At 42.1% G+C, this 14,001-nt stretch overlaps 1 protein-coding gene across 1 annotated transcript in view; it reads left to right on the forward strand.

Annotated features, from left to right (window-relative positions):
- Positions 1-14,001, forward strand: part of LOC142760805 (glutathione hydrolase-like YwrD proenzyme) — an 87,128-nt gene that overhangs the window by 17,751 nt on the left and 55,376 nt on the right. The window contains exons 3-4 of the mRNA XM_075863983.1: positions 2,601-2,754; positions 12,411-12,564. Coding sequence (XP_075720098.1) covers positions 2,601-2,754; positions 12,411-12,564 — 308 coding nt within the window. The remainder of the gene's footprint in view (positions 1-2,600; positions 2,755-12,410; positions 12,565-14,001) is intronic.

Consider the following 14,001-nt stretch of genomic DNA (forward strand, 5'->3'; position numbering starts at 1 on the left):
ACACAGGATGTGGCACGACTTGATACTAGAGGCACAGCATGGGAAACAGGAACAGGTAGCAAGGCACGGGTAACAACTGGAACGGGAAACACTAAGGGACCATTTGCAAGACAGACTGGGAAAACTAACAACGCTCAGGCAAGGATCAGAAGGCCCGGGGCCTTCTTATAGACCAGGAAATCGTGGCAGTTGATGATGATGACGATCTCCTTTGTGCGCGCGCTGGCCCTTTAAGGCCGGGCACGAGCGCGCGGACCCTACGGGACACAGCAGACCGGAGCGGAAGTGAGTGCTGGTGTCTCCTAGGAAGGAGATGGGAACCAGCGCTCACGGATCCATGGCTGCGGGCGTCTGGAGGTGAGTAAACCCGACGGCCCGCGGCCATGGACGCTAGAATATGTCTCTATAGGTCATATGGAATTGGGTTCTCAAAATGGGACAACCCCTTTAAAGCTATGTTTACATATCGCATTTGATGCAGATTTTTGAGCCAGAGCCAGAAGGGATTTTGGAAATAACGGGAAATATAAAAGGAGAACTTCTCCTGGATCCTTTTCTGTCTTTGGCTCAAAAATCTGCATCAAAATTGACAACAAATCGCGATGTGTTAGTTTGACGAACCTGAGTTTATGGCACATTTCATCAAATGAAGTAATTAATTTGGATTAGGAGCTGTACGTATATATTGTAAATACATGTGCAGTTACAGGGTATGGCTTTTGAAAGTTTCATTCCCTATGTCGTTTTTGACTGTTCGTTTCTATGTACACAAGCAAAAGTCACCTAGTGCGACATTAAAGGTCACAGTAAGGGTATGTGCACACGATAACTGCAATTACGTCTGAAATTACGGAGCTGTTTTCAGAAGAAAACAGCTCCTGAATTTCAGACGTAATTGCATGTACTCGCGTTTTGCGGGGCGTCTTTTACGGACGTAATTTGGAGCTGTTCTTCATTGGAGTCAATGAAAAACAGCTTCAATTACGTCCCAAGAAGTGTCCTGCACTTCTTTTGACAAGGCTGTAATTTTACGTGCCGTCTTTTGACAGCGACGCGTAAAATGACAGGTCGTCGGCACAGAACATCGTAAAGCCCATTCAAAGTAATGGGCAGATGTTTGCCGACGTATTGGAGCCGGTTTTTCAGACGTAATTCGAGGCGTAAAACGCCTCCATAACGTCTGAAAATAGGTCGTGTGAACCCAGCCTTATGGGAATGTTTTAAAGGTCATCATCAGGAAAGTGAATTACATGACAAATAAATAAATATGATAAAAAGACTGTTTAACAGGCGGCCTGCAGATAAACGATGTGACACATTCGCTTAGTGAATGGTTTCTCAAATTACATTTTCTAATATTATTTTCAATTATTGTATATGAATAATGAAAGTACAGCTACAATGGGGCAGAGACTGGCAGGCTGCTTCCAAGAAATTTTGGAAATGGCATAAACAGCAGTTCACTAATTTTATTATCAGAATTTTGCAACATGGCACTCAAAACTCATCTGTACCTGATTTAGCAAAAATCAGATTATAGAGTGTAGACTCAGGCAAGGGCTACATCAGAGAAATACTGCAACACAATCTCAATGTTTCCTAAAAAAAGTTGCAAGTGATCTTCTGACTTTTGCCAAAAATCAAAGCGTAATGGATTATATTCCGTTTTCAGTAGTCACGGGATTTTACCACAATTTGTCTATTTACACATTCTGCCATGCAGCCCTAGTCTAATGCAGTAGAGTGAAAAAGCAGGTGTTGTATAGGCAGGGGGATAGGTCATCAGTATGTGATCGGTGGGGTCTGGCACCTGGACTCCGCACCGATCAGCTGCCTCCGGGCACCAGACGTTATGTAGGGTCGGTGTCAGAAGCAGAAGGCTCCGTGCACTGTATAGTGAACTTGTTGCATTACTGTATCTCTGCTCCTATTCAAGTGAATAGGAGCAGAGCTGCAGCAAGGCCGCTATACAGTGGTCGGACCCCCACCGATCTTATACTGATGACATATCCTGTGGATAGGTCCTCAATATGAAAAACCCCCCTGCCTGGACAACTCCTTTTAATGGCAGATTCACACAGAGTGTTTTTGGGGTGTGCAGTGTTTGCAAATGGGAATTCATAAGAGTCCTATTCACACGTTGCATTTGTTTTCATTGGTGTTTTGGCGCATGCTGTGGTATTTTGAATTTACAGCCGTTCACATTTGACCTTTTCTTTTATTACAATTGAACAAATATAGTCTATTAAATGTACCACACGATGAATTGTATTGTATTTCCCAGATACTTTGTAAGTATGAATTCTGTATCAATATGAAATAATGCTATTTGATATGAGGCAGCAGCTGATCCTGGAGCTGTCACATGTGGCCACATGTACAATGATTGTATTAATGATGATTGTATAAATGTTTGCTTTCACAAAGGTCACTGCAGGACTGGAAACAGACCAATAAATGTTTGCATGATTGTTTCTTAGCATTAAATAAGTGACTGGGAAGAATGACTTGTTTATTCTTTATTAGCATTTTCAGTATTATTTGTTTCCATTAATGTAATATAGACATTAGAAGTGAAGTTTTGTTTTCTTTATTTGCAGATATTCTGAAGAAAGGTGGGAATGCCGCTGATGCTGCAGTGGCTGTGGCGGCTGCCCTTAATGTCACTGAACCCACTGGCACAGGAATCGGTGGGGATTGCTTCTGTTTGTTTTATAAAGCAGGAGCTAAAAAAGTCTATGGACTGAATGGGAGGTATGAGTGGTTCAATAATTCCAGTTGATTTTGCTTAAATTAAGGGCATGATTTTGAATTGCCAATTTTGGGCATATCCTATATATACAGTTGAACTCATAAGTTTACATACATCTTAGCCACATTCATTAAATCTCTGTTTCTTTTTCACAATTCCTGACCTTTAATCCTAGTTCAAATTCCCTTTTATAGGTCAGTTAGGATTACTACTATATTTAAAAAATCTGAAATGTCAGAATAGTACTAGTAACAATGATATATTTCAGCTTTTACTTCTTTCATTACATTCCCAGTGGCTTAGACGTTTACATACACGTGGTTAGTATTTGGTAGCATTGCCTTTAAATTTTTGTACTTGAGGGAAACGTTTTGGGTAGCCTTCCACAAGCTTCTCACAATAAGTTGCTGGAATTTTTACTGATTCCTCCTGACAGAACTGGTGTAACGGAGTCAGGTTTGTAGGCCTCTTTGTCACACACGCTTTTTCAGTACTGTCCATACATTTTCTATGGGATTGAGGTCAGGGCTTTGTGCCACACCATTACCGTCACTTTGTTGTCCTTAAAGAGGCTCTGTCACCAGATTTTGCAACCCCTATCTGCTATTGCAGCAGATAGGCGCTGCAATGTAGATTACAGTAACGTTTTTATTTTTAAAAAACGAGCCTTTTTGGCCAAGTTATGACCATTTTTGTAGTTATGCAAATGAGGCTTGCAAAAGTCCAAGTGGGTGTGTTTAAAAGTAAAAGTCCAAGTGGGCGTGTATTATGTGCGTACATCGGGGCGTTTTTAATACTTTTACTAGCTGGGCGTTCTGATGAGAAGTATCATCCACTTCTCTTCAGAACGCTAAGCTTCTGGCAGTGCAGACAGCGTGTTCTCGAGAGATCACGCTGTGTCGTCACTCACAGGTCCTGCATCGTGTCAGACGAGCGAGGACATCGGCACCAGAGGCTACAGTTGATTCTGCAGCAGCATCAGCGTTTGCAGGTAAGTAGCTACATCGACTTACCTGCTAACGCCGATGCTGCTGCAGAATCAACTGAAGCCTGTGTCCTCGCTCGTCTGATGAAGAGAAGTGGATGATACTTCTCGTCAGAAAGCCATGCTAGTAAAAGTATAAAAAACGCCCCGATGTACGCACATAATACACGCCCAGTTGTACTTTTACTTTTAAACACACCCACTTGGACTTTTGCAAGCCTCATTTGCATAACTACAAAAATGGTCATAACTTGGCCAAAAATGCTCATTTTTTAAAAATAAAAACGTTACTGTAGTTTTATTATTCCCTACATTTCGTCAACAACTGTAGCGCGAATTACGCGCGGCACACGGAATTGCGTCCGTGTGCCGTGCACGATCTTCATGCAACCTTTGACTTCAATGGGTGCGTGATGCGCGAAAAACGCTCAAGTATAGGACATGTCGTAAGTTTTACGCAGCGGACACACGCTGCGTGAAAAACACGGAATGTCTGAACGGCCCCATTGACTTACATAGGTCCGTGTGACGCGCGTGATTTTCACGCGCGGATCACGGACGTAAAATACGCTCGTGTAAATAAGGCCTTAGGCCACCTTCACACTTCAATATTTTGCATCAGTATTTGGAAACCACAAATACTGAAGTGTGAAGTGGCACCTACACAAAGAAAAATGATATTAGAAAGTTTTGCATCTCTTCAATGTTTTAGACCCACTCCTGAATTTTTGTAAAATTGAGGCAAAATGCCAAGTTTTTTCCGTGATATGTGGCTAAAAATACACTTGTGAATTCTCAGCCTTAAGCCTTATTCACACGACCGGGTCCCGACCGAGCCCGAGTGTCGGCCAATAAAATCGGCCGTTCTTCCCGGCCGGTTTGCATTCGTTTTGCATCCGTTCCGGGCCGGGCAGGCATATCTGGACAGTGACATCAGGGGCAACTCCTGAAAAGTACAACTGGGCGTGTTGAAAAGTAAAAGTACAACTGGGCGTGTATTATGTGCGTACATCGGGGCGCGTTTACTACTTTTACTAGCTGGGCGTTCTGATGAGAAGTATCATCCACTTCTCTTCAGAACGCCCAGCTTCTGGCAGTGCAGACAGCGTGTTCTCCAGAGATCACGCTGTGTCGTCACTCACAGGTCCTGCATCGTGTCAGACGAGCGAGGACACATCGGCACCAGAGGCTACAGTTGATTCTGCAGCAGCATCAGCGTTTGCAGGTAAGTAGCTACATCGATTTACCTGCAAACGCCGATGCTGCTGCAGAATCATCTGTAGCCTCTGGTGCCGACACGATGCAGGACCTGTGAGTGACGTCACAGATCTGCACTGCCAGAAGCTGGGCGTTCTGAAGAGAAGTGGATGATACTTCTCATCAGAAAGCCCAGCTAGTAAAAGTAGTAAACACGCCCCGATGTACGCACATAATACACGCCCAGTTGTACTTTTACTTTTCAACACGCCCAGTTGTACTTTTGTAAGCCTCATTTGCATAAATACGAAAATGGTCATAACTTGGCCAAAAATGCTCGTTTTTTAAAAATAAAAACGTTACTGTAATCTACATTGCAGCGCCGATCTGCTGCAATAGCAGATAGGGGTTGCAAAATCTGGTGACAGAGCCTCTTTAAGCCATTTTGGAAGTATGCTTGTCCATTTTTAAGACCCATCTTCCCCCACGCTTTAACTTCCAGGCTGATGTCTTGAGATGTTGCTTCAATAACTCCACATCATTTTACTTCTTTATAACGCCATCTATTTTGTGAAGTGCACTAGTACCACCTGCAGCAAAGCACATCCACAATATGATGCTGCTAGCCCTGAGCTGCATGGTTGTTTTTTTTGGCTTGTAAGAGTCCCCCTTTTTCCTACATATATAACGATGGTAATTATGGCCACTTTGAAGATCCTTGTGCGCCCACGCTTTAACTTGCTGGTTGATGTCTTGAGAAGTTCAGTATCTCCATATAGTTTGCCTTCCTCTTAATGACATCTATTTTGTGCAGTGCACCAGTCCCTCTTGCAGCAATGCACACACACATTATGGTGCTGCCAGCCACAAGCTGCACGTTTGGGATGGTGTTCTTTGGCTTGCAAGCCTCCCTCCTTTTTCCTCCATATATAGCGATGGTAATTATGGCCAAACAGTTTCATAGTAATTTCATCAGACAAGCGGACATTTCACCAAAATGTAAGATCTTTGTCCCCATTTGCAGTTTCATACCATAACCTGTCTTTTTTTATGGTGGTTTTGGAGAAGTTACTTCCTTGCTGAGTAGCCTTTCAGGTCATGTCAATATACTTTGTTCACCCAATCATTGGCCCATGTATAAGGGCCTTAAGAGTTACATTTCCCTGCAGCACCAACATGGGGGAAATGAAGAATTACACTGTGCCCATTGAAATGAGTTGGCTGTGGGACAGGGGACGTGACTTGCTAGCTGAGCCAAGTCCAACCCTGAAGCTAACCTTTATCTCCATCATCATCCTGCTTACCTGCTCTGTGGCATTTTGAGGGGTGAATCTAGGCGCCATCCATCCGAACACTGCCACGGCCCGCTACACGGCAAAGCCACGGCCTAAATTTGTTGCCACACTGCTTCTGTCAAGCTTCCACCACCCGCATGGCTTACAGGAAAATACATGGGTGCTGAAATACTTGTCCAATTCCATGATCCTATCTAGTGTCCTGTGAAGGCTCCAACAGCACATATCGGCTTCTGCTGCCTGCTGCAAGGCTAAAGCCCCGGCCTTGTGGGGGGCATCCAGGACATGACATGGCTGCAGCCTACCTACAGACTCAATAGAGGAGCCCCAACCCAGAGGACCTCTCCCACCATCCTTACTTCCTTTTCTTCCTAGAAGACGCATCTAGTACTTTTCCGACCTCACAACAACCGCATTGTAGTTCATATCGCCTAACCCATATCGCCACAACTTTGCAGAAATCCTTTATTCAAGCCATACTAACTGACACAGGCACTAAAGACACTCACACCTCTGAAAATATAAGCGAGCTTAAAGGATTCTATGAGGCCCTTTCTGACCTGGAAGCGCAAGTTGCTCCAGAGGAGTCTCGTGCTAAACTGGAACGCATTTTACACATTTTTAGTTTCGATCTGTTTCTTACAATTGTCCTAGGAATCCCAAGTTAAACTCTTCCTGCACTTTACACTATCTAAGGTCCTATAAGTCTATAGAGGTTCTATACTCTCAGGGAAAAGCCCAGGCCGCGAGGATTTCATCACAATATATTATAAATAGTTCACATTTTCCTACTGTGTGTAACGCCTTCGTGGTGGATGACAACGTTGCATACCAAGCATTAGAAGCTTACATCACAGTTCTCCCCAAAGAGAGGAATTATGTCCGAGTTATAGGCCTATATCCCTCCTTAATGCTGACTTATAATGATGGGCCAAACTTTTAGCACACTGTATTAAGGCTTGTTCTCATATACCCAGGCCGTTTTCCTCCAACATTGTACAGAAACCCAGGAGGGAAACTGATGCCAGAACTAATCCCATTCTTTCCTCTGGTAGCAGTTCTAGCATCAGTTTCATTTGTTTTTTCGTTGGATAGAAAAAAGTTGTATGCAGCGTTTTCCTGTCCAGCTATGGACACTGGAGAGGTGCACAAAGTTTCATCAGTTGTGGTAAGCTCAGGTTAAATACAACTGGTCGGAAAACAACTGTTATATGTGAACCCACCCTTAGTGGCCTATTAGATGGGTCAATTGGTCCAGAACAGATGGGTTTTATTCCCAGTAGAGAGGGCAATTACAGCAAAGCTAGAATCATTCACTCCGTCTATTACGCAAGACAAAACAAAATTCTGATAATTCTCTTAGAGGGAACCTGTCACCAGCATTTCACCTATTAAACCAGCAATACCTGGTGGTAGTGGGTGAAAAATTATTTTTATGTAACCTATAATTATTTTCTAAGTCGGCTCCGTACCTTCAGTATTCCATTTTTTAGTCTTCCTGCACTGTATGCTAATGAGCATAAAAGAGCTATATCTTAGTTTTGAAAAGAGTCATATCTTCATTTCTCAAGCCTTTCAGAGTTAACCCCGCCTCCTTACTTTTGAACGACAGCTTACTTTTGATTGACAGCATTCAGTGTAGGCCAGTTTTCTGCGGTGAGTGGGCATAAAAGGCACAAAATGTTTTCAGACCAGTATTTACGGTCAGGGGAGGAGTTTAGGAGAGGGGATAATGGCAATAAACTTCTGACAGCAGCGGCCAGTGAGGGGCGAGCAGTGTTTAATAGGTGAAATGCTGGTGACAGGTTCCCTTTAAGCCCCGATGCCGAAAATACTTTTGATAGGGTTGATCAGACCATTCTGCAATGTGTACTAGAATCTCTTCATTTTCCCCCAGCTTTGTTTTTGGTTATACTATCTCTTTACCATGATCCTCATGCCAGGATTAGGGTGAAAGGCACCCTGTCACAATTTTTCCATATCCGGAATGGTACTTGCCAATGATGCCCTCTCTCACCATCATTGTTTATCTTCGTTATGGAGACCCTCATTCGGAAGATTCGACAATCCCCTGAGATTGAGGGGTTTACAGTTGGCTCCTCTACTCAGAATACTTCAGCTTTTGCAGATGATCTCATCCTATTGACTTATCCAACCCAAGCTATTCCTTTCATGTAGATCTTTTTCACACAATTTTAAAATGATCTTGGGCAGATCAGAGGCTTTGAATGATACAGATTTCCCTTTTCCCAGTGACTTCTCTACTCCGAGAACTATGCACCTCTTATAATTAGCATTACAAAAAAAACTACGACAGTGCCCTTTTCCTCTTGGATTGGCTCTTGGATGGGTAGAAAGAATATCCTTAAATCCTACATTCTTCTTAAGATTCTCTATGTGTTGCAGATGTTTCCAATACACCTCTCCCTATCCTTTTTTAAAACCATGTGTAGTCCAAAAATCCTATGGAGTGGCAAACGGGCAAGGCTTGCTCAATCCCAACTCATCCAAACGAGAGCAAGGGGTAGGTTTGATTGGCCTGATGTCCAAATCAACAACAGGGTTAACAATCTGTCCAGGTAGCTTAATCTGGTATCCCTGTCTCCTTCCCACATTGATCTAGAGAATTCTCCTTTGGGGCGCAACAATCTATTACTTCTGTGGTCACTATTTACCCCTCACACTGCTCAGCAAATTATTAGTTTTATCTTGAGAGGTACTCTTAATTGATGCAATCTCAGGAGGTCACATGGTCATCTCCATCCCTTGTGATGCCCATCCACCTGGTTCCCTTATTACTACAAGAATGACCCATGGCTCTGTTGCAACCTTGGCCCAGGCTGTGAGATCTTCACCTTAGATCAGCTTTCAGGGGAAACATAATGTTAGATATTAGTGGATAGAGTTAGTGGATGAGTCTCTGACACAAAACCTTACTAGACTTTGCCTCCCCTGATGCGCCAGTGTTTCTGGGAGTCTGAACCAGATAGTAAAATCCACAGGGGAGGAATCAAAGTTCATCCTCAACATTCTCAATGGTTCTCCATCTGTATCAGGATACAAAAAACCATATTGACTAGATGTATAAGACACAGTGTTCTTAAAGAGGTTTTAGCTATCCTCTTCTGAGGTCTGTTGATGTCACTAAGCCCCAGACTTTATGTTTTATATATGTAGTACTGGTTCCCTGGCCTGGAAAACTTCTGGTGTCAGGGTAGGCAGACAAACAGAAATGTGTTTAGTGGACATCTTGCTCTCCAGTTTTGATTCTGTTAGGGGCTTTAACAACTCAATGTAGGCCCTCCAGGTACAACTTAGGCATCTTTCACACTGGCGCTACTATCAGTTTACCTCTCTTTCGTCAGAGGAAGAGAGGATCGATACATTAAAACGGAAAGCAGCGGTTCCGTTAGAATTACCATTGATTGCAATGGTAATTCTTTTGTATCAGTTGCTTTCTGTTTGTCTCCGTTCACTAGGTTTCCGTCTTTTTGAACGGAAACAAAAGTTCTGCAGACTGGACTTTTGTTTCCGTTCAAAAAAACGGAAACCTAGCGAACGGAGACAAACAGAAATCAACTGATACAAAAGAATTACCATTGAAATCAATAGTATTTCTAACGGAACAGTTGCTTTCCGTTTAATGTATCGATCCTCTCTTCCTCTGACGGAAGAGAGATAAATTGATGATAACGGTAGTGTGATCTTCGCCTGATAGACATGTTTACTGACGGCGTCAAAACTGGTGATTCTGCTACAATGGCTCTCTGTTAGTTTCTCTTCCATTCTTGAATGGATCAAATTTATAGATATGAGAAACTTCTGCCCGGGAGAATAACTCCTGTGCTAGATACTTGTCCATCTGGGGTAAGTGGTCTTACCTTTAGGAGAAATTGCCTCTCCGTTACCTAGTTTTACCTTCAATTCCATCATTTACGAAAGATCACTTTTCATATTCCTGTTTTCTATTATACATCTGACATTCTCGAATTGCGAGTCTTGTGCAGTTATTTTATAATTTTTTATATTTATGTATTGTTTTGGTTTCTGGTCACGCTCTAACATTCTACTCATTTTATGTACTAATTGTATTTTGCAGAGATTTAACAAAAAAGGAAATGAGTTGGCTGTCTGTGTAAGGCACCAACATGCCAAGGCCAAGAGATGCTTTTTGTAGCCGCTCTCTACTAATGAATATCCTCTCTCTTTTAATGACTCCCCCCTCTATTAAATCAGAATTCTCTAATCGGATCATTGAATATGGGTTTTCTAAACAAGACAACTGCTTTAACGTCCTAACCAGTATATCTGTATAGACAGTGCATTCTAACATCAGAATACACCGAAATTACATCCCCTTGGCAATTCTAACACTACAGTACGTATGTGAATATTGAAGTTGGATGGCTGCAGAGTGAAACCCTGACCATTCATCACCACTTATCTGACTTCCATGCTCTCTGATTAGCTGAGTGCATGGCATCTCGCACAGGTAGTTCCCATAGGTGATTGTCATCTAGTCTTGAGATTTTTTTCCCGAATGCAAGACAAAGGCCAGAATGAAGAAAAGGAGCTATTGAACTACAGTGTATTAGTAAAGAATATAAAGCTATTTTTTTTCTTTAAAGTTAAATATGGGTATTCTCAGTTATGCACCCAGAATGAGATATAACTAATAGATTGAGAAATAATTCAATAACTACCTTATGGGGGGTGCTTGCCTTAGATAACCTATGTTTATATGGCATGTTTGGGCATATGAATGTAATAGAGGGGAGTTTTCCGCTCGGGATCGCCCTCTATTGGCCAGATCAGAGAGCTTCTACAAAGTGTGGCTCTACCTCTGCACGACTATTTGTTTCCATTCAGAGGGTATGGACACTCACAGGCCACTGACAAAAAGAGCTGATCTTATTGGGCCAAGTCACGCAAACGAACCCATCATCCGCTGCGAGATCATCGGACTTGTCAAGTAAATGAGGGTTGTCCAGCCCCCTTTAAGCAAATGTTATTTTGTAATTACAAATATTTTTCAAACTTTGGGTGTCATGATGGCACATTCATTGTGGCACTGCTGCTTTGCAGGACTGGAGCCATTCCTAATAAGCTGAACATCTGCTTGGACTTTGTATGTTCTCCTCATAGTCATTTAGGTTGACTTTCTAAATTATTAGTATATAGTACTGTACTTGATGTTGGCTATAGATTGTTATCACCAGACTATTGATTACAAATTAACTAAAACTAAGCTCTTATACTTTTGAATATTATGGGACTTACTTCATCTGTTTGTCTTAGTTTTCATCAGCCCGTGTTTTTCTGGGATGGTGTATCTAATCTTTGACACCTTCAGAAAACCATGTAACACAGCATTTACCATATTGATGTATTTCCTGCATGGAATTATGAGGTAATTGTTCTTTTAATACATGTTCAATAAATATAGATAACTAGATGTTTGAGGAATATTAAATCGACTATACGGTGTGACAGTCACTTATCATAGGATAGTTTTATATTCATCCCTGACTAGCTTTACTCGTGTTGTCATGCCTTCAGACTACCACTACCCTGCAGTGACAATATGGGGAAACCAGTAGACTGAGATTTATAGAAAGGGTGCATTATTTTTTATAATACTCACATCAGCTGCTGCAGAACCTTGTTTTGAAAAGAACGGGAAGATTCCTTTCCACCATTTATTAATTGATTGATATGAGACGCTCTCATGCTTTTCATCAAGATCTGTAGCAATTGTATTTTTATGTTCTGCAGTAGTTGGAGGCACAGTACTGTAGTTATACACATATACATTGCCTGAAGAACCCCTTCTTAACAGAAAAAAAGAAAGACAGCTTTATATGTCAGTCAAGTAAGGAATTTCCTGCAAAAGTTAACAGTTACAGACAACAGATGGGCAGCTCCTTATGTAGTGCGCCACTCCTCTTTATAATACTCAGGTTCTGACATCAGAATGTGATGTTTATACAAGTATTATTTACAGACATGTCAATAGAGAATTCCTATTGACATGTAGTATAAAGGATAACATTTGAATATTGTAATTTGTACACATATTAGTCATCTTCCTGCTGCAACTCTCATTTTGATTTGGACTTGGTTACTTTCCATGTCATAATAATCGCTTAATTCAAAAATATATATATTTTTTGCCTTGCAGTGGCAGATGTCCCGCAGCATTGAGTTTGGAATTGTTGAAACAACAGGGGTTTGATGAGGAAAACCCCCTCCCTCCTACCCACGCTTACAATGTCACTGTGCCAGGGGCTGCTGCTGCTTGGGTTGACACAGTTTCCCTATTTGGAAGTAGGAAGGTAATCTGCAACTTACCATTTTATGTGAAATATAAAAAAAACACTCGACGATCCATTAAATGAAACTCCACTGATATACAGTGTAATGCCTAATGAAGGGCCTAGGGGGCAGAGCATGACACAGGAATTCTCTATTTGAATTGTTTTATTTAAATTATATATTCGAGATTTGCTAAATAACACTAATTTACTTATCTTATCAGAAGGTGCTGATCCAGATCATGACAACCTAAGGCTTCGTTCACATCTGTGTCAGGGTTCCATTCTGGAGTTCCGTCAGAGCTTTCCATCAGAACGGAACTCTGACGGAAACCGTGGGTTTCCGTTTGGATCACCATTGATTTCAATGGTGACGGAACCAGTGAGAATGGTTTCCGTTTGTCTCAGTTGTGCAAGGGTTCTGTCATTTTGATGGAATGTATTTCATAGTCGAAAACGGTATTGATTCTGTCAAAACGAAGGAACCCTCGCACAACTGAGACAAACGAAAACCATTTGCACCGGATCCGTCACCATTGAAATCAATGGTGATGCAAACGGAAACCTACGGTTTCCGTTTGTTTTAGTCAGGGTTCCGTTCTGACGGAAAGCTCAGACGGAAAACTCTGACGGAACGCCAGAACGGGACCCTGACACAGATGTGAACGAAGCCTAAGAGAATACCTGCTGAGAAGAGCGCTTAGCATTCTGCTGATTTTTCTACAAAATCATATAAAAATTTAAAATGTCTGCAAACCTACTGGTTATTAGCACAGTGCTCCCTCTTGTAATAAAATGACTTCCATTTGTTATTGCAATTCCTTACTACAATCTGTAGAGTGGATCCAAAGGTGGAGTTTTCTTTTAAATGGACACTAACTTTTCAAACAACATATGCAAATCTAGTAGTATACCTGATATAGATTAATTTAGTAATTTCCTTACTGTTAAAATGTAGTTGTTTTAACAATGCAAATTCTGTGTGAAGTTAATGTCACTAGGTGTCTCCCTTCCTGTCATCTGCTGTTTACCCCGTTGTCAAGCAAAGTCCGTCCCTAGTTACAAAGCAGAATTGACGGGCTGCAGAAGGTGGGGTGTGTTTCTTCACTGCTTGGCTATACATGTCTATAAAGAGAGGAGGGGGCACAGGAGAAGGGAGCAGTGAGGAGACACAGTCATGCTGCCCTTAGAAGTCTATGAAGCGTGAAACGGGGAGCAGGAGGAGTAAGCAGGGAGAGAGAAAGGAGACACAGAGATGTTGTCCATACATGTCTATGAAGAGGGAGGGAGAGCACAGAGAGAGCACAAACTTGCTGTGCTTAGAAGTCAATGGAGAGGGGAGGAGGATGGAGCAGGGAGATGTGAGAGGCTGCTGGTAAGCGTTCTATCTCTCCCCAATGCTGGATATACAGCGAAACTGCCGATCACTGCTGTGTAATGTCCTCCATGTTTTTGCTT

The sequence above is a fragment of the Rhinoderma darwinii genome, chromosome 4 (assembly GCF_050947455.1).
Source record: "Rhinoderma darwinii isolate aRhiDar2 chromosome 4, aRhiDar2.hap1, whole genome shotgun sequence".
Lineage (NCBI taxonomy): Eukaryota > Metazoa > Chordata > Amphibia > Anura > Rhinodermatidae > Rhinoderma > Rhinoderma darwinii.